The 19,227-nt window shown below is 27.9% G+C and overlaps 6 protein-coding genes across 6 annotated transcripts; 3 read left to right on the top strand and 3 right to left on the bottom strand.

The window, feature by feature from the left end:
* Positions 1 to 626: 626 nt before the first annotated feature.
* On the top strand, positions 627 to 2,282 carry OCT59_029183 (uncharacterized protein; the record flags this gene model as incomplete). The annotated part of the gene is made up of 2 exons (XM_066142042.1): positions 627 to 880; positions 960 to 2,282. The coding sequence occupies 2 exons, from the start codon at positions 627 to 629 to the stop codon at positions 2,158 to 2,160; spliced, it is 1,455 nt and encodes a 484-aa protein (XP_065994544.1). The 3' UTR covers positions 2,161 to 2,282.
* Positions 2,283 to 4,244: 1,962 nt separating this feature from the next.
* Positions 4,245 to 4,601, top strand: OCT59_029184 (uncharacterized protein; the record flags this gene model as incomplete). The annotated part of the gene is made up of 2 exons (XM_025326758.1): positions 4,245 to 4,350; positions 4,411 to 4,601. 2 exons carry the CDS (start codon positions 4,245 to 4,247, stop codon positions 4,599 to 4,601), a joined length of 297 nt encoding a protein of 98 aa, XP_025174597.1.
* Positions 4,602 to 6,541: 1,940 nt separating this feature from the next.
* OCT59_029185 (uncharacterized protein) lies at positions 6,542 to 7,694 on the top strand (the record flags this gene model as incomplete). The annotated part of the gene is made up of 4 exons (XM_066142055.1): positions 6,542 to 6,554; positions 6,777 to 6,817; positions 6,916 to 6,929; positions 7,001 to 7,694. 4 exons carry the CDS (start codon positions 6,542 to 6,544, stop codon positions 7,692 to 7,694), a joined length of 762 nt encoding a protein of 253 aa, XP_065994545.1.
* Positions 7,695 to 7,870: 176 nt separating this feature from the next.
* OCT59_029186 (uncharacterized protein) lies at positions 7,871 to 10,137 on the bottom strand (the record flags this gene model as incomplete). The annotated part of the gene is made up of 2 exons (XM_025311149.1): positions 7,871 to 9,691; positions 9,757 to 10,137. The coding sequence occupies 2 exons, from the start codon at positions 10,135 to 10,137 to the stop codon at positions 7,871 to 7,873; spliced, it is 2,202 nt and encodes a 733-aa protein (XP_025174599.1).
* A 2,715-nt stretch (positions 10,138 to 12,852) lies between these two features.
* Positions 12,853 to 14,619, bottom strand: OCT59_029187 (uncharacterized protein). Its single transcript, XM_066142072.1, has one exon. The coding sequence runs from the start codon at positions 14,574 to 14,576 to the stop codon at positions 13,128 to 13,130; it is 1,449 nt and encodes a 482-aa protein (XP_065994546.1). The 5' UTR covers positions 14,577 to 14,619; the 3' UTR covers positions 12,853 to 13,127.
* A 1,388-nt stretch (positions 14,620 to 16,007) lies between these two features.
* Positions 16,008 to 17,523, bottom strand: OCT59_029188 (uncharacterized protein; the record flags this gene model as incomplete). The annotated part of the gene is made up of 3 exons (XM_025319099.2): positions 16,008 to 16,491; positions 16,592 to 17,197; positions 17,270 to 17,523. The coding sequence occupies 3 exons, from the start codon at positions 17,521 to 17,523 to the stop codon at positions 16,008 to 16,010; spliced, it is 1,344 nt and encodes a 447-aa protein (XP_025174600.2).
* Positions 17,524 to 19,227: the final 1,704 nt, after the last annotated feature.

Here is a 19,227-nt window from a genome sequence, read left to right on the forward strand (position 1 = left end):
AAAATTAGGATCTTCCTAATATAAAAACATTGTGGGTCTATAAATACAGCTATGGCAGGTCGTAAACGATAAAATAGTTTAATAGTTTAATAATAATAAAGCGTAATAATATCGAAGTAATATTGAAGCAAGTATTGATTATTATACCAGGTTTCCTAATAGTCGTCCGTAGCTAAAAAAGTCTATCAGTAGCTTAAAATTGTATACGGACGTTAGTCTCCGTGTTATAAGCCAGTTATTTCACGGAACATATTTATTATTTTTGGCTTTAGCTTAAAATCTAATGAAATTTATTATAAAATACTAGATTAATAATTATTCGACTTATTGGACAAAAAATATGAAGACCCTAAGGTAATATCATGTATTCGTATTATTGCAATTAAATATCTAAATAACATTAGTTTTTAGAATTATCGCATGTACTGCAAATTCAAACTTATTCAGATTTTAATTAATGGTAGACTAAGTATTAATATGGTTAGGCTGGTTAGCCTATGTTCTTAAAAAGGAATAACATTCGTCAGCTGTTTATTTGTATAACATTTCACATTTGCAATTATTTATTTATTTTTTTTATTTTTTTTATCCGTTTATTCTTGTATTTCGCAAACTTAATAAAAGAAATGTCCAAACAATTTTTTTCAGGATTAAGTCAAAATTATATAGAAATTTTGGAAGATGATGAATATTATGATGTTACTATTGAAGTTGGTGAGGACCCAAACGTAAAAATATTTCGTGCACATATGATCATCCTGTATTACCGTTCTCCATTTTTACGTCGAATTTTATCCTCCAACAAAAAAAATGATAATGATGTATTGGCTCACATTAAATTGTCAAATATTTCACCAGAAATTTTTCAAATTATTTTAAAGTAAGTTTACATTCTAATTCTTATTTGCACCTTAAAATAAAATATTTTATATTTATCATAAAAAAATTTTTTTTTTTAGATATATTTATGGTGGTGTCATTTCTTTAAACGAGCAAGAACCTTCTGAAATTTTAAAAGTTTTGGTTGCTGCTGATCAACTACTTCTTCAAAAAATAATTGATTATTTACAAAAATATTTGATTGAAAATAAATCTGAGTGGATGGAAAAATATTTTGAATTAATTTATCGAACAAGTTTTCAATCTAACTCTTTATTAGAACTTCAACAATATTGTACAAATTTAATGGCTGAATTTCCTGAAAAAATATTTAAATCACTTGATTTTACCTCTCTTTCAGAAAAGTCATTAGTCTCACTTATTAAAAGAGATGATTTACAAATGAAAGAAATTGAAATTTGGGAACATATATTAAAATGGGGACTTGATAAAAATCCTACACTTCTTCCAGATCCTATAACTTGGTCAAATGATGATTTAAAAATGATGGAAAATACTTTACAACATTGTTTACCTTTAATAAGATTTTTTAGTCTTTCATCTAAAGATTTCTTTCAAAAAGTTCGACCTTATAAAAAACTTTTAAAACATCAACTTTATGAAGAGTTACTGGAATCTTATTTAAATCCCGATAGTGAACCAAATGATAATATTTTACTTCCTAGATATAGAAACATTGATGGAATTATTGATTCAAAAATTGTTAATTTGAATGTTGTATCTTTAATTTCAAAATGGATTGATAATGATGTTGAAAGTAAATTTGCTCACACAAGAGAGTTATATTTACCATACGAATTTAAATTATTATTAAGAGGAAGCCGAGATGGATTTACTCCTAAAAAGTTTCATGAATTATGTGATGGTATACCTCATACTGTAACATTCATTAAAATAAAGGAAACAGAAGAAATTATTGGAGGATATAATCCTTTGAAATGGGATACTTTACATGATAATGATGATGTTAAGTGGGGCGAAACTAAAGATAGTTTTATATTTTCTTTTAAAAATAAGGATAATTTTAAAGAACCAATTTTAAGCCATGTAAATGATGCAAGCCGTGCGGTGTATTATAGAAATAATTTTGGGCCTACATTTGGTGGAGGAGATATTGAGATATGTGCAGATATTGATAATAAAGAATATGATTGGTGTATTTGTATACGACAAAGCTACGAAAAAAAGATGAGGGATACAGGAGATTTGTTTTTAATAGAAGATTATGAAATGTTTCAAATTATAAAGAAAAATGATTGATGCTCAAAGTCATATACAATGATCAAAAAAGTCTTTGGAATAATTTTTAAATGTAAGAGTTTTATATGAAACTAAATTTTTGTCTTAAAACACAATATCTAATTTCTTAATAAAATTGCATTAAATTCAATCAACTGAAATTTTATATTTTTTAAGATTTTAACTTTAATATAATTAATTTATAATCAAATATACTAAAGTAAAATAAACAAAAGAACATTAAATTTGTCCGGGTGTATTTTATCATGAAACTGTTTTTAAAGCTGTTCAATTAGTAAATATTAGCTAGCTTATTTTTTTACAATGATTGGGTGATTTAAATTTTAATAGAGAGTTAGTATTTGGCCTGTTGCTAATGTACTTTTGGTAGCTTATTTATTATATAAACTTTGGGGCGTAAAAGTGAATCGACCAACAACCAAGGTTCGAGAGGCCATAATTTACTCCAGATAAAGTGGTATTAAATGAGAAGCATGTTCGTGTTTCCATTGACGTCAATTATTGTTTGGTGTTAAATATGCTTACAGGGCCAGAATATGAATTTTCAAAACGTCCAACTCATACTCCCAGTCCCAGCATACCAGATTCCAACTGTCATCTCGTGGGCTCATTGATCTTGGTGATTGGGCAAAAAGAAAGCATGTTTTTGAAGATATGGGCGACCGGCGACAGCATTTCCCGAATCTATGATACACTGTTCTACGCTGAGAGAATGCAGAGTTCGGATCTCAAAAGCCCTTCCACTTCAATCTGAATCTCCACTGTACTCAAGGCATATGCTTATCTAACTTGACAGGAGAAAGAATCCCAAGTCTCCTAAACCTCAAGTACTAGTTTCGGTTCACGGGGACAATAATTCACGTACTCTTTGATCACACTCAAAAATGCTTTACAGTTCCTTGCCAACAATCTTCTGATACTCCCGTAGACCAGCAAAAATTTAGCTTCGTGGATTTAGGTTTAGGTAATACCAAATTATTACGGCGGCGTAATTATTACACCATTGTAATGTTGAAATGAATTATACCACAATAATGTCGAATTTCCGTAATGCTTCAAGTTTAAGGATATACTGGGCGAAGGACGAAGTGGTAAAATGCTCCTATGTGAGTTTTGTGGCGATATGATTGCTTTGAAAAGTGTAGACTTATCAAAAGCCCCACCGTATGTCCTGGAAGAAATACAATAAGAAGTCGAGATTTATAAAGACCTAACTGAATATCAGGACAAGTATATCCCAAAGTTAGTCTGTTATGGATATTATGGAGGAGGTATAAGCTTCATTATCGGCATGACCATTGTCGGTACTACGTTGAGTAAGCATAAAATAACAAAACGGTAAAGGTCGAGGGCTATTAAGAGGTTAGTAGCGATTCACAAGCATAGAATCCTCCACAATGACATTCAGGAGGAAAACATCTTAATTAATGATCTACCTGATTGACTTTGGAATGGCAAGTTGGGCAGACATAAAATAGAAGAGAAGTCAAGGAGGAACAGCTTAAATATTCTAACTTTCTAGATAGATATAATGCTTAAGGATTTAATATTACCAAATTCCTGTATTGCGATTTCTTGCAACTCTATTTTCTTATTATTAATAAATATGTACTTTATAACAGACATCATTTTGTAAAGAACGTGAGGCGAATTTCCAAGGCACGTAAATGTCAAGTGGTTTGTTAGTAACCTATGTATTTATTTTTACATGTATCAAATCTATTTTAATAAAAGTATTTTCATTTTATCATGTGGATATGTATTTTTTTTTAGCGGATCTATTAATAAACCCAAGGAAAAAAGATGTATTGCATGCGTCTTTGGCCATTTATTTCAGGCCTATATTTCGAGCAGGTTCTTTCTTCCATATAACATTTTCACATAATTCTAAGATAACAAAAATCAATCTAACACAATGATCTCAAACACTGATATTTTTTTTGTCGTAATCTTCAGCGTCGCAATTGCAATTTTCGGAGATGTTAACCCGAGATGTCTTGATATATATGATCAGGGCATTTTTCGGGAAATGTAAACATTTATATAATCTTTGCCATTGCTAACATCTTTTTCGCAAATATTTAATGGGATTACAAGATAATAGTTTTGAAAGAACTATCTTAGCATTAAGCAATGAGCTTCAAAGAATACGTTCGGAAGCTGAATGGAGAAATGACGCGACATCTCAATGTAGGTCATGCACTAGAAAAAATTATATCTGACACTTATTTGCGCCTTACTCATTTTTAGCAGGGACAAATCGATTCTCTACTACAAGTCACGTTTCTATGGGACATTATTCTGAATATACAGATGAATATGAAACATACTGGATTGAATTTACGGCCCTTTTAATAATAGGAGGAAAAGAGAAAGTTGTTCTCCAACACAACTGTATTACATTTTATCAATCGAAATCGGTCTTAGTTTTAGCACATTAGCTAGTTTTTAACGACATCAAAATCACCAAAGAAGAACTATGAATAAAGTAAATAAGGAATTAGTTAGTTTTTCCGATAGTTTTTCCGATAGTAGCAGTCAGTAGTAATAACAGTAGCAGTAGCGGTAGGTAGTATTAGCGGTAGGCAATATTGAAATAGCTTGATACTGGAACTCTCATTTATGGCCTAAGATCAACTCCCTCCCTCTTTGATAGCATTGTATTGTTTCGTCTACTATACCATTTCTCTAGATTCTTTATATTTTCTTAGTCACAAAGGCAGATATCTGGAAATTTTAATAAAGTTTCGCCCGACATGGGCTTTTACTAATTTGGAACATTTGGAACCAAACAAAGACATATTTGTTATTGCTTTATTGATCGTACAAAAAAAAAGGATTATTAAATTTATGTCAATATGGTGTGGTTAATTAAATTATAAATAAATAATGATAATATGATGCAGTATAGGTAATTACGATGCAATTGCTGAAAGCATTTTACAAATAATAAAGACATAAAACAAGTTGGTCATTAATCACTTTTTATGACAAGTATTAACATTACCTACTCTTTCGTAAGTCCAAACTTACTCGTCGCCAGTCAGGGTAAAACATGAATCGCTATTTTGAATCATAAAATATCGATTTCTTCTTGATGAGTTTGTGGATACACATGAACACAATATAAGTTTGGATTATCATCCCAACAAACAAGCTTTTTTTTGTGCAATCAACCAATCCTTTATCGCGTATCACAGTACCATTACAGTCCGTTACGTATATGTGAAAGATTCCCGAACAATAACCACCGATGACGGATACTCCAGTGTATGCTACACACATAGACGAAGTTGTTAGAATAGAAATTCATCAAATAGTTGCTACACATAATCGAAAATTAAGTACTTGCATTGAGTTATGTGAATAAACAAAAAACAGATGAAAATGATGAATATAAGTTTATGAGTGACACTAGAATATTGCATGGTGAACGTAGTAAATTGTGAGAATTGTAGTATGATGTTTTTATGCTAACTTTTGGGTTTCTTTTATAATTTCTGTCAAGTTTTCACGTGTTTTCTTAGTATCTATGTCTTTTTATAAATTGCGCATCTCGAATAGTTTCAGGAGTTTTAATGCGACTTCGTTTTTATTCTTGCCTCGTAAAAATTTGAAAATGTCCAATTTAATTTGCTTATCATGCCTTCTTAATCGACCAGAATTTGCCTTAAAAATGATGTCTGATATTACAATTTCGACAGCACCTATATAAAGTTATTTATGTATTGCGTAACAATTAGTTACTTAAATGTTAAAGTGATAATGGAAAAAAAGATATTTTAAAATGGAAGAGTTTGTTTACAGCAAAATTCAAAATATACGGGACACTTTAAGAAATTTGATAAGAGAAGTATAAATAGCAAGTGACATAAGAATAATAGTATCAAGATAATATATAAATAAGACAAATTGGACAACAAAATTTCAAAGGAAGAGTCATCATTCAAGTAAAATTATATGGTTATAAAAAAAAAAGTAATTATTGTTACATGTTATATACTATTATACTTTATTTATAATCTGCTAATATACTTTTTATTTTCATTGCGCGTTATAAAAATGTTAATCACTATCATTTTCAGCAAGATTCCATTCAACAAAATGGAATTCGGTGAAATGGACGCGGCAAAATGACGATCTTTAATCATACATGTTGCCGATCAGTAATAATTATTGCGTGAAATTAAAAATTCATCGTCATCAAGTGATCTCATTACTTTTAAAATACAAGCTATATATATATACTGAAAACCGGCCTTATTTGAAATTCATATACGTGCGTATAATCTCATTAACCATGCGGGTTTACTCAGCAATTAGAATCCCGTTATAACAAAAAACTGGACTCATAATCATAATCCAAAAAATTCATATCCTCATGAATAACAAAAGTATATTTAAAAAATTTATATCTTTATATGCAAAACATTACATTTTTATTAATGTAAACATATCGGCTGATCGGAAAAATTGGGCCTGATTTCATGTCACTAAATTTTGTTATGTGTAACATAAATCATAAGATCTAGTGGCTTAGAATTATTGCAGATCCCTAAAACTCCATTCTAAATTTATAAACACATAAAAAATATTTTAATATGTAAAACACTAAGAAACCCATCAACCAAGAAAGGAACCCATCAATAAATTTCAAGTAAGTAACCAAAAGAAAATTCAATGTTGCTACCTTTTATTTTTAAAAACGCGTTAGTATTATAATATTTTGCTTAAAAAAAAATTTTTTTTTAATAGAAAAGACAATTGTTGTACCTATGTCTTCAAATAACGCGCCTTGTAACAAGTTTGAATGTAAGATATGTGGAAAAATTTATAAAAGACGTTCAGGTTTAACTAGACATGCAATGACAATTAAAGAAGCCAATAGTGTAAAGTCAACTATATATGATTTACCAGAGAAGGCAATTGAAGAGACGCGGCAAGTTTTAGTTTATCATATAAAGGAAAGACTAAAACAACATTCAAAGCATGTTGGTAACGTTCACATCATGGTTAATTGTACAGAGAGTCAGTTTTTTGGTGTTTTCAAAGGGCATATACATAATTATTATCCAAGGACAGGGAATTATAAGTGTATATTTAAAGGCGTTGATTCTTACTCTACTCTATCACATATATTGGGAGATGATAATTGTGGAGCTAAATATTTTTTGCAACATCAAAAAACATTTGTTTTAACATATCAGCTGCCATCAAATCCAAGTAATCATCCGGATCCTCTTCAAAAATCGTGTCTATATCAAGAATCAGACCCCCTTCAGGAACCCGATCCTCTTCAAGAATTGCATTTATGTCAAGAGCCAGATCCCCTTCAGGAACCTGACCCTCTTCAAGATCAAACGTTAATGCATGCAGCTAGAAAGCAACGAACTCGCAAACCAAAGCCTATACAAATTGTTATTGGCTGGAAAAGAAAATCGAAGTCAGATGTGCGCAATATTGTATATTCATCGGGATTTGCTTTTATAAATTTTACAATTTCACGTACAAAAGTTGTAGATAATCTTTATTAAAGTATAAAAATTAGAAATATAGAAAGGCTTTTGTATGAAAGTGTAAAATAAAAAAATTAAAATTAACATAGAAATTAGCGAAACTAATGCAATAATATTTTAACAAATATATTTTCAAACCAAAATCTTTAAAATTTTATTGAAAAATACACGAAAAAATACATGAAAAATCATTTTTACTTGAGACATAAACGCTTTGGTAATTGAATTGAATCAATTTCACTATGATTATTAAAATATAAAACTCTATTTTCATGTTCAAGAATATCTACAATTGCAGATTTTCTTCCTTTTCCAGTGCCACCATCTTTAGTTGTTTTTTTGAAGAAATACGAAACTTGTTGATGATTTTTTTTTTCAACAGCTGAACACGAAAATGCTGCTAAACCAAAATGGTGATGAATACGCATCATTTCTGGAATATGGTACACTAATACATGCATATACGGTGTAATATCACTCGCCTGGTAAAAATAATTAGAATCCAAAAATTGATGTAACCATGCACGTGCATCGTTAGAAAACTGTGCAGCATCGGTTTTAGGATTTTTCATTGCCTTGTGAAGTGAATAAAAGTTATTCCACAAATTTCGAATTTGGGCTGCTCGAGAATTTGGAAAAAGTTTAGCTAAATTAAAATGTTGAAGTACAATTAACTTATCCTGCCCCATTAAAGAAGTATATTGCCAATTAGTTGATCCCACTTCAAGCCAAAAATGAAATTTAACATCAATATGCTTCATTTCTTCAACAATTACGTTTCTTGCTCTATCCCCCCAAGTATTTCTAGATTTAAGTTCATCAATTACCAGTCGCCAAAGAACATCTGTAATGCGTAGCATAACATGCAGTTCATCTGGAACCCAATTTTGTAATGGAATCATATCAAAAATTGCTGGTCGAATATAGCCTTGATAAAATGTATGATCTATACGAATTTGATCCATAGTTTTACTAATTGTCCACTCATATGAAAAATCACCTTGCTGCTCTTTAGATACCTCACACCATGGGCAGAAATACTTGCTATTTGCCGCATTCATCCCTAAGCAAATTGCAAGAAACTTCCAATCTGACGAAAAATAAAGTTCAATCTTCCATTTAATGCCCTGATCATCTTTTAACCCTTCTTCTTTTAGCTTTCTCAATTCAACAATTAATGGCTCTAACACAATATGTAAAGTTTCATATTTTTCGATACCAGGATATAGAATTGTGGTATGATGACTTTCTGGCCGATGGAAATTATCAATATCATCAATAATTGAACAAGTAATCATCACTTGTTTAACCTTTCTTCCAACATTCCTCCCATCACCAGAAATTCGCAAATGTATTTCAGGATTTGTTGTGTCTAACACCTTTTTTTTAACTAGATCTGGTATTAAGTATTTTAATATGTTAATAATATTTCGTCGTCCTCCTTTTCCAATTGATTGTTGCATATTATCAATGATTTCAGCATCATTAATATGCACTTCAGAATTTAAAGAATTGTCAGATAGTGGTGGTGCTATATTTACAAGTGAAATTGGTATAATTTCATTCATTTCGTATGTAATTTCTTTTCTTTCTGCAGAAACTTTCCATTCACGTGGTAAATCATGACTGATCGAAGCTAAATTTCTATAACCTTCACGTGTTATTTGACCTTTATCACACGCTTGAACAGCAGCTCTTGCCTTATGCTTTAATTCCTCAGTATTTTCCTTACCAACACTAAAATGAAATGATTTTTTTTTAATATTGAACTCAATTGATTTTAAACTGGGATCATCTTCTGAATGACAACTTTCTGTTGTTGTTTGATCAAATATTGCATATACAGATTTTGCAATTTTTTTTGCTCGATTATTTTGTCCAGTTGAAGTCAAATTATCAAATGATTTTAAGATTGTTACTTGTCGGTGAGCATCTCTTGCTTGCTGAAGTACTTCCAAATGAAGACCAAAGAAATGTGGTCCTGAATAACGTGTCTTAGTTTCTGGATCTAAGACCTATCTTAAATATTACTTTTTGTATTAATCAATTTATAATAAATTTAATAAATAACTATATATACCTTAGCATATAAACCTGCCGCATCTGAACTTGATTTTTCTGACTTTACATGATATTGAAATGCTTTTCCAAAATACACCCAGTAAACCGGATTTTTTTCTACATATTTAATTATACACCTAACTGATTGCCTTTTCTTAGGCTTTCCCCAACTAGATTCAATCTCATAATTATCAGGAATTCGAAAATTTTGACCTTTTGTATATTTGAGATAATTAGCAGGCGGGTAATATCCTTCTTCAATAACGTTATAGGTATAACTTCGTCCAAGTTCAAAATATTGAATGATATTTTCTTTAGGATAGTTATGAATTTCAACAGGATTCTTTCTCTTAGTTTGTTGATTTATTTGAGGCGGTAAAGGAGTTTCATTAGTTTCCATCTTTTTTCTGATAAAATAATTCTTTTTTAATAAAAAAAAATTTTTTTTTACGTGTAATATATTATATCGCAAATAGCAGTTACACCATCTGCAATATGATAATCTTTTATTAATTTGAAAATGTAAAATCATAACCAATCAAACGCGTAAATAGAATTCTATTTATAGTAAATTTTAATTAAATCCCCAAAAAAATTGGGGGACTTTTCCAATCAGCCGATATGAGCAAATTGAATTTTTTTTTTTTTTTGACTAATAACATTATTAAATTTTACGTAGTATAATTATTAAACTTATTTAAAATATTAATAAAAATTTAATTTTTAAATAAAAACCATTAATGTTTTCGAAATATTTTAAAAAACATATTATGTAATAGTTATTTCATGAATATCAGTGATTTTCGTGAAAATCATGAACTCTTTTATCTCATGGAGACTAACGTCCAATGATGGGAAAGGTATAAATAAACTATAAAAGACACGTGAGCATAAAAATATCTGGAGACCAAGGACCCCATAGTTGTCACATCCGATTATGTTTTAAACTTAATATATTATTTTTTTAATATTATGAAATAATATAGATAAAAATGTTTCTTTTAAAGAAAGAAACTTTTGATACCAAAATTATGCAAACTTACTGATTAAAATTAGAGATAAAGTTGTGTAACAAGGCAAAATTTGGCAAAAAAATATACACTTTTTCACTATCAGTATACATAGAAGATGGCAATAATAAATTTTTAAAATTCTTAACATAGGGATATGACCTTGATTATAATTGCCCGGGTCCTGGCGACCAATGTTATCTTTTTTTTTAAATTTTTTTTAGACGCAATAATTTTGACATTTTGTTATATTTTGTAATGAATAAGTGCCAGGATAATGAGTGTCAGGATCTTGAACTTTCGGGATTATGATTTGTCAGGATTGTGAGCGACGGGCTTGTGATATAACAGGATTCTGATCGTTGGGATCTGATGTCCAGCATATTGCTTGTTACATATTTATGCAATCCTAAACAATAAAACTATAAAATGACGTTAATGAGCTATTTTCTTTCCTCTAAAAATGTTTGAACTCAATCAAGACGTTATTTATTTGATATTTAAAGAATTAGAAGATGTAACAAATCTCTTTATTCATGTCTTTTTACTAGCAGAACATGGTGTAAAATAACGGTACCAATTAATTTAATGGAATGACCCTGTTAGACGATTCCATTCAACAATGTGCTGTATGTAATAATTTATTTAATGTAATGATTTTACATCTATCAGAAGAAATAATTTGAAGAATAAAGGAATTAATCTTGCTATAGAAACATATCAGCAACCTTTATTTAATTGTATTAGTTTTTAGAAACATTTGAATTTATCATTTTTGCAATATATGATGATGAAAGTAAATTACCTTACGCTATAATGATAATGAACTAAATATTATTTAATATGAATACAAAATTTGTTTCTCTTTTCCAAAGGCTATCATATTTTCATATTGCAGGGAATGAACATTGCTTTTCAGTATTTAAATATTTTTATTGTGATGATGAAAGCAAGACACTTGAAGAATCTTTAATTAAATGTGCCGATACTATACAGTATTTGAGAATATTTTGGGAACCTCTCACAAAATCTCTTTTATATCTAGTAAATTTAGAAATAAAATCCCATAGTGACACAAATTGGAAATATTTATTAATTAATTTTTAATTTTAATGGGATTAGAAATTATCGGAGCATATGATTATAAATGAATTTAATTGGAATAAATTATTCAAAATATTGACAAGATCTGTACCAATTAGCTTGTTAAATCAGTAATAAAGGTTTGTTCTTAGTTCTAATAATAGTAATACAACTGATAATTGAAGGGATAGACATCCTATGTTATTATATTTAATAGCATGGGAGCAAGAATCGCATCAACATTTTATAGATCTATTACAAATATATAAATCAAAAGGAATAGTCAAAGAATATATCAGAAAATTTTGAATGGGTTCAAACAAAATTTATACACCATTTTATGATTTTTAAATTAATATTGAAATTTTCAAATACAAATGAAAAAATTTGTATTTATAATATTCTTAATAGTATTTTACATGATTTTTGAGTTTATAATTTTACTATGTAGACTAAGGCAAATCATGTGAAATTTAATAAGGTATTTGAAATTTATTTTTTTTCGTACTTAAAGTATCGGATATCTAAAATCATTAAAATTTATAATAACTTATCTGCATGGTAAATATCATATAATAATTTACAGTTCATAACTTCGTATACCCTGTAAAAAAAAAATGTCCGGAAATTGTAGCTAAAAACATCCGGAAAATGTCCGTGTGTCCGGAAAACGTCCAGAAAATTGCAATATTCCGGACACTTTCTGGACGCTGGGTCTGAACCCTCCTAGACATTTTCTGGACATTTTCCGGAAAATGGAAATTTTCCAACGTCCGGAATATTGCAATATTCCGGACATATTCCAGACAAATAAACATTTTCCGGACGTTTTCAGCTACAATTTCCGGACATTCTTTTTTTATAGGGATATATTTAGTAACAGCGAATAATACGATTTAGCATAAAGTGACATTATCGAAATATTGCTCAATTTGGAATAATAGCACATACATTACGACACCAATAATTATTAAGACATATTTTAAAATAAATTTCCATTTGCACAATCTTACAAGAGAAATAAATATCCTAAATAATTAATACATTTATTGACTTCTAAAATTCCTTTATAGAATTACTCAATATCCTGATAATCATTTAAAGCAGATTACCATTTTTAAAATTTATAAATTTTAACAGAAGAAATGTTTAAACAATTTTTTAAGTCAATACATTGAAATGTTAGGAGATGACGAACTCCATTTTTATGACGAACTGACGAACTGTACTGACTTTTCATACCAATAAAGAGCTTTTTCAGAATTCTTTTCTGTCCCTTTCCATTCTCATAACATGGCTATTGCTTAATACCATTTTCTGCTGCTTTTTGATACCAATAAGTGGCATTTTCCGAATTCTTTTCTGTTCCTTCTCCCTTTTTATAACATACGGCTAAATTAAACATTGCTTCTTTTATACCATTTTCTGCCGCTTTTTGATACCAATAAAAGGCTTTTTCTAAATTCTTTTCTGTTCCTTCTCCATTTTCATAATATCTAGCTGAATTAAACATTGCTTCTTTAATATCATCTTCTGCTGCTTTTTGATACCAATGAAAGGCTTTTTCTGAATTCTTTTCTGTTCCTTTTCCATTTTCATAACATAAGGCTAAATTAAACATTGCTTCTTTAATACCATTTTCTGTTGCTTTTTGATACCAATGAAAGGCTTTTTCTAAATTCTTTTCTGTTCCTTTTCCATTTTCATAACATATGGCTAATTTAAACATTGCTTTAGCATGGTTATTTTCTGCTGCTTTTTGATACCAATGAAAGGCTTTTTCTAAATTTTTTTCTGTTCCTTCTCCATTTTCATAACATAATGCTAAATTAAACATTGCTTTAATATAATCTTTTTCTGCTGATTTTTGAAACCAATGAAAGGCTTTTTCTAAATTCTCTTCTGTCCCTTTTCCATTTTCATAACATATGGCTAAATTAAACATTGCTTTAGCATGGTTATTTTCTGCTGCTTTTTGATACCAATGAAAGGCTTTTTCTAAATTTTTTTCTGTTCCTTCTCCATTTCCATAACATAATGCTAAATTAAACATTGCTTTAATATAATCTTTTTCTGCTGCTTTTTGATACCAATGAAAGGAATTTTCTAAATTCTTTTCTGTTCCTTCTCCATTTTCATAACATATTGCTAAATTATTCATTGATTTAACATGATCATTTTCTGCTGCTTTTTGATACCAATAAAAGGCTTTTTCTGAATCCTTTTCTGTTCCTTTTCCATTTTCATAAGATCTAGCTGAATTAAACATTGCATCTTTAATACCATTTTCTGCTGCTTCTTGATACCAATGAAAGGCATTTTCTAAATTCTTTTCTGTTCCTTCTCCATTCCTATAACAACTAGCTAAATTAAACATTGCTTTAGCATGACTATTTTCTGCTGCTTTTTGATACCAATAAAAGGCTTTTTCTGAATTCTTTTCTGTTCCTTTTCCATTTTCATAAGATCTAGCTGAATTAAACATCGCATCTTTAATACCATTTTCTGCTGCTTTTTGATACCAATAAAAGGCTTTTTCTAAATTCTTTTCTGTTTTTTCTGTATTTTTATAACTATTGGCTAAATTAAACATTGCTTTTTCATCACCATTTTCTGCTAATTTTTCTAAAGAATTAATACATTCTTTACACCATAATTCTTCATTAAAAGATCTATTGCAATATGAACAATTTTTGGTATTAACTGAATTAGAGTCTTTATCTGAGATATTTGATTTAGTTTCCATTATGATTATTTTAGAAATTTATTTTACTGAAAACGAATTTTTTTTTAAACAATTTTTTTTTTTATTTAGTGTATTAATGAATAAGGAATATTTTAACCAAAATTAGAAATAATTCATTTTTTCGGGCCATATTTTTCCCGATGCACTAATCTGCATCAAGAAATATCTCGGAAAAATATAGCAATAATTAATCAACGGAATTTCTAATTTTTAGATTCATTTTACTTTTTTTAATAGATTTGAGTAGCGGGTTACAAAATTTCGAAGGTAAGATGCCTTTCGAAAGAATTTTTTTTCGAAACTACACATCTCTTTAGGGTCAGAATTACGTAATTCTGCTTTGAATTATCTAAAAGGGAGGGATCTACACATTATTTCGAGTGGGTCCCGTAAGATTTGTAAATTTAGTATATATATTGACATTTTTTTAAAAAATTTTTGAATAATATCCCATCAGGAGTTAGAAACTAAAAAGTTACAAATAAATAAATTACTCTTTAGCTGAAATAGATTATTAAAATAATTTTAAGAAATATCACTATTAACTTAAAATCAAAGTTTTCTAAAAAATTGCAAGTACGATTTCGTGATTAAATGATGATCAAAGAAATTATACAAATATTCGCAATTCATTTATATTTATTTATTTAATTGACATACTTATCTTTAGCAATTACAATTACAAATAGTATATATAAAAAATAAAGCAGATTTTGGGTGTTCATGTCAAAGCAGATTTAATCTATCGTTAGCATATGGTTTAACATTTTATATGGGTACTAAATTTATTTAATATAATCTATTGATTTAACATCATAACATGAAGATTCTGACTTGCAAAGTTGCTAATATTATGGCATAAATCCTAATAGATGTTAGATAATTTTTATATTACAGAGTTTCTTTCATTATATCACGAATGCAATATTTTTTTTTTGATTTTTAATCTAAAAATAAAATAAAGATTTAGTTTCTTTATAAAATTATTTTATTTATACGGAAAATAATTTAATTTAAATACTTAATAAAATTGTGATTAGACTATATTGTAACACTTGTATTTTTCAATAATTTACAAAGAAAATTTTATAGTACAGTATAAACAATATCAAAATGAATTTCATTAAATACGCCAAAGCGTAAGTATATATGGAACCTCACGGTAAAGTCATTCATCCAGTATTTTTTTTTTTCATTTACGTATCACACTTTATAATAGCTCACATGTCAGTTTATGTAAAGTAAAAAGATATACAAAGAAACCTCCTTAGGATATTACATATACAGTAACGGATAAGCATGACTTAGGAGTTATGACCTTATCACACGTTTGATAATAAATTCAAAATAACTTTATTAAATAATGTTTCAAATATATTAAATATATTAAAAAAGTTATTCAAATAAAACAATTACACATTATATATATAATTAATCGTTTTTCCTTATAATTTGAAATACTTCATAATCTTCCATTGAAAACACCCCTTCAATATCTCTTATCTTTTTTTCATAACTTCGTTGTTTACATCCAAAATAATCATATTCTTTATCATTACCCTCATTTGCATACATATCAAAATCATCATTACCAAATGTAGGTCCAAATCTATTATGGTAAAATAACGCATTGCTTGCATCATCTACATGGCTTAAAATTGAATCTTTAAAATTATCCTTATTTTTAAAAGAAAATATAAAACTATCTTTTGTTTCACCCCATTCAACATCATCATCATGTGGTGTCTTCCATTTCAAAGGATTATATCCTCCAATAATTTCTTCTGATCCTTTTATTTTAATGAATGTCACAGTACTAAGAATATTATCACATAATTCATGAAACTTTTTAGGAGTGAATCCATCTCTAGTACCTCTTAACAATAGTTTAAATTCATATGGTAAATATAAATCTCTTATAGAAGTTAACATCATTATCAATCCATCTCGAAATTAAAGAGATGATATTTAAATTAATGATTGTTGAATCAATAATTCCATCATTACTTCTATACCTAGGTGGTAAAATATTGTCACTTGGTACACTATTAGGATTTAAATAAGACTCTAATAATTCTTCATAAAGTTGATGCTTTAAAAGTTTTTTATAAGGGCGTACTTTTTTAAAGAAATCCTCGGATGAAATACTGAAAAATCTAACCAAAGGTAAACAATGTTGTAAAGTATTTTCCATCGTTTTGAAATCATCGTCTGACCAAGTTGTAGGATCTGGAAGAAGTGTAGAATTTTTTTCAAGACCCCATTTTAATACGTATTCCCAAACTTCTATTTCTTTCATTTGTAAATCATCTCTTTTAATGAGTGAAATTAAAGATTTTTCAGAAAGTAAAGTAAAATCAAATGATTTGAATATTTTTTGTGGAGATTTAGTCATACAATTTGTACAAAAATTTTGAATTTCTAATAAAGAATTAGATTGAAAACCTATTTGATAAACAAGTCCAAAATGTTGTTCCATCCATTCAAACTCATTATTAATTAAATATTCTTGTAAATAATCAACTATTTCTTGAAGACAAAGTTGATCAGCAGTGGTTAATACTCTTAAAATCTCCGAAGGTTCTTTCTCATTTAATGAAATTATACCACCATAAACATACCTATATTATTAAATATAAATAATATTAAATATTTAATATTTTAAATAATTATTAAATTACTGTATAACTTACTTTAAAATAATCTGAAAAATTTCTGGTGAAATATTTGGGAACTTAATATGAACCAAGGTACCATCATTATTCATTTTTTTGGAAGCTAAAATTCGTCGTAAAAATGGAGAACGATAACAAAGAATAATCATATGTGCACGAAATATTTTTACATTTGGATCTTCACCAACTTCAATAGTAATATCATAATACTCATTATCTTCTAAAACTTCAATATAATTTTGACTTAATTTTGAAAAAAATTGTTTGGACATTTTTATTCTTAAGTTTTGCGAAATACGAAGGTAAAGCGAAGAAAAAAAAATTGTTTGTTACGAATGGTGAATGTTATACAAATAAAAAGCTGTCCATTTTAAGAACTTAGGCTAACCATAACCGTATTAATACTTTATCTGATCAACGAATGATCACATAAACAAAGGTCTTATTATTGTTAAAACATTTACAAAGTTATTGATACTCTACAAAAATTTTAATATGAAAAATTCTTATCATACGAAAAAAGTAGTATGAAATTCAGCTTACTCCATTTTAATTTATATAAAAATTTTTGTAATGTATACGATAAATTTTGCGGATACTAATAAAGATTCATAAACTACAAATATACTATTACATATTATGGTCGCTCATACAATTTTTATTGAAATTAAAATGGGACATCTAACTAAAATATTATAATGTGAGAAATTTCGGCGTAGCAAAATTGATATAATCTGATCTTTCGTTAAGTAAATTTTACGTTAATGTTGATGATTATTAAAATGTATTAATTATTATGAACTATTGTTTGCAATACTTTTTTTTTACGCCGATTATGATCACGATTAAGCTGACTCACTGCGGTTGATCTGAATGAACCGAAATTTCTTTCTTTATTTTATTTACTTTTCGATCTTTCGAACAGAAATATTTTTTTTAGTTTATTTTCTTATTTTTTTTTTCAGTTTTTTGAACCAAAAATTTTTTTTAATTTTTTTTTTTTGTATGTTTCTTATTAAACCGAAATTTTTAAGACAAAGTAAATTTATAAGATATTTGTAAAAAAAAGTTTTTTTTTTTTGACGAAAATAGATTACAAGACTATGATTAATTACTATTAATAAATCTTTATAATAATTATATTAATTGAAACATATTGAACTTATTGATTTTTTATAAATAAAAAATTAATTTTTTAACGTAGTACGAACATTTATTAATTATCAAATAATTGAAATAATTTATGCCGCAAAATCCGATGATCTGGAGCAAAACTTCAAATAGACAATCCCGTTTCAAACCAAAACTAGTCAGCCAACCACAAAAAAATCGAAGAAAAGATATAAAAAAAGAGTGAAAAATGTGAAATTTTCAGATAATAGTAACTATCAACGCGCATGAAAGAAAATGGGTTAAACGAAAAATGCCGCATACGGCCAAAAAGTGACAAGTAAGATCATATTTCAAACATAAGATGAATTTGTTAACGTTTTGTCTGACAATTTTTTGAATATAAATTCTTCATCATTTCTGTTAAATTATTTAATTGCGAAAAAAGGAAAATTTTGAGAGGAATCACATGTATTACAGTTAATACTTTTTATTATTTTTTTTTTCATTTTAATTACATACATTTATTTAGATTTTATTACCATTTGTTATGATAGGAAATAATTTTCTTATGTAAACGAATTTTTTTTTAAAAAATAAAAAATTCTAATAGTATTGTAAAAATCAAAATTAAGTAGTCACTCTCTTCTGATAATCACCACTGTAGAAAAATTTTCAACATAAATAATTGAATTTTATTTTGTAAAGATTACAAAAAAATGGAGATGTATTTAGTAATTATTTTTTAATTACTTGAAATACTTCATATTTTTCCACCTTAAAACTTTCTGGAATTCCTATTTTAGGATAAGCAAAAATAACATCATTAATAGAATTATGAAATGTCCAATTGTTGGTACCGTTAC

The sequence above is a fragment of the Rhizophagus irregularis genome, chromosome 9, assembly GCF_026210795.1.
Source record: "Rhizophagus irregularis chromosome 9, complete sequence".
Classification (NCBI taxonomy): Eukaryota; Fungi; Glomeromycota; class Glomeromycetes; order Glomerales; family Glomeraceae; genus Rhizophagus; species Rhizophagus irregularis.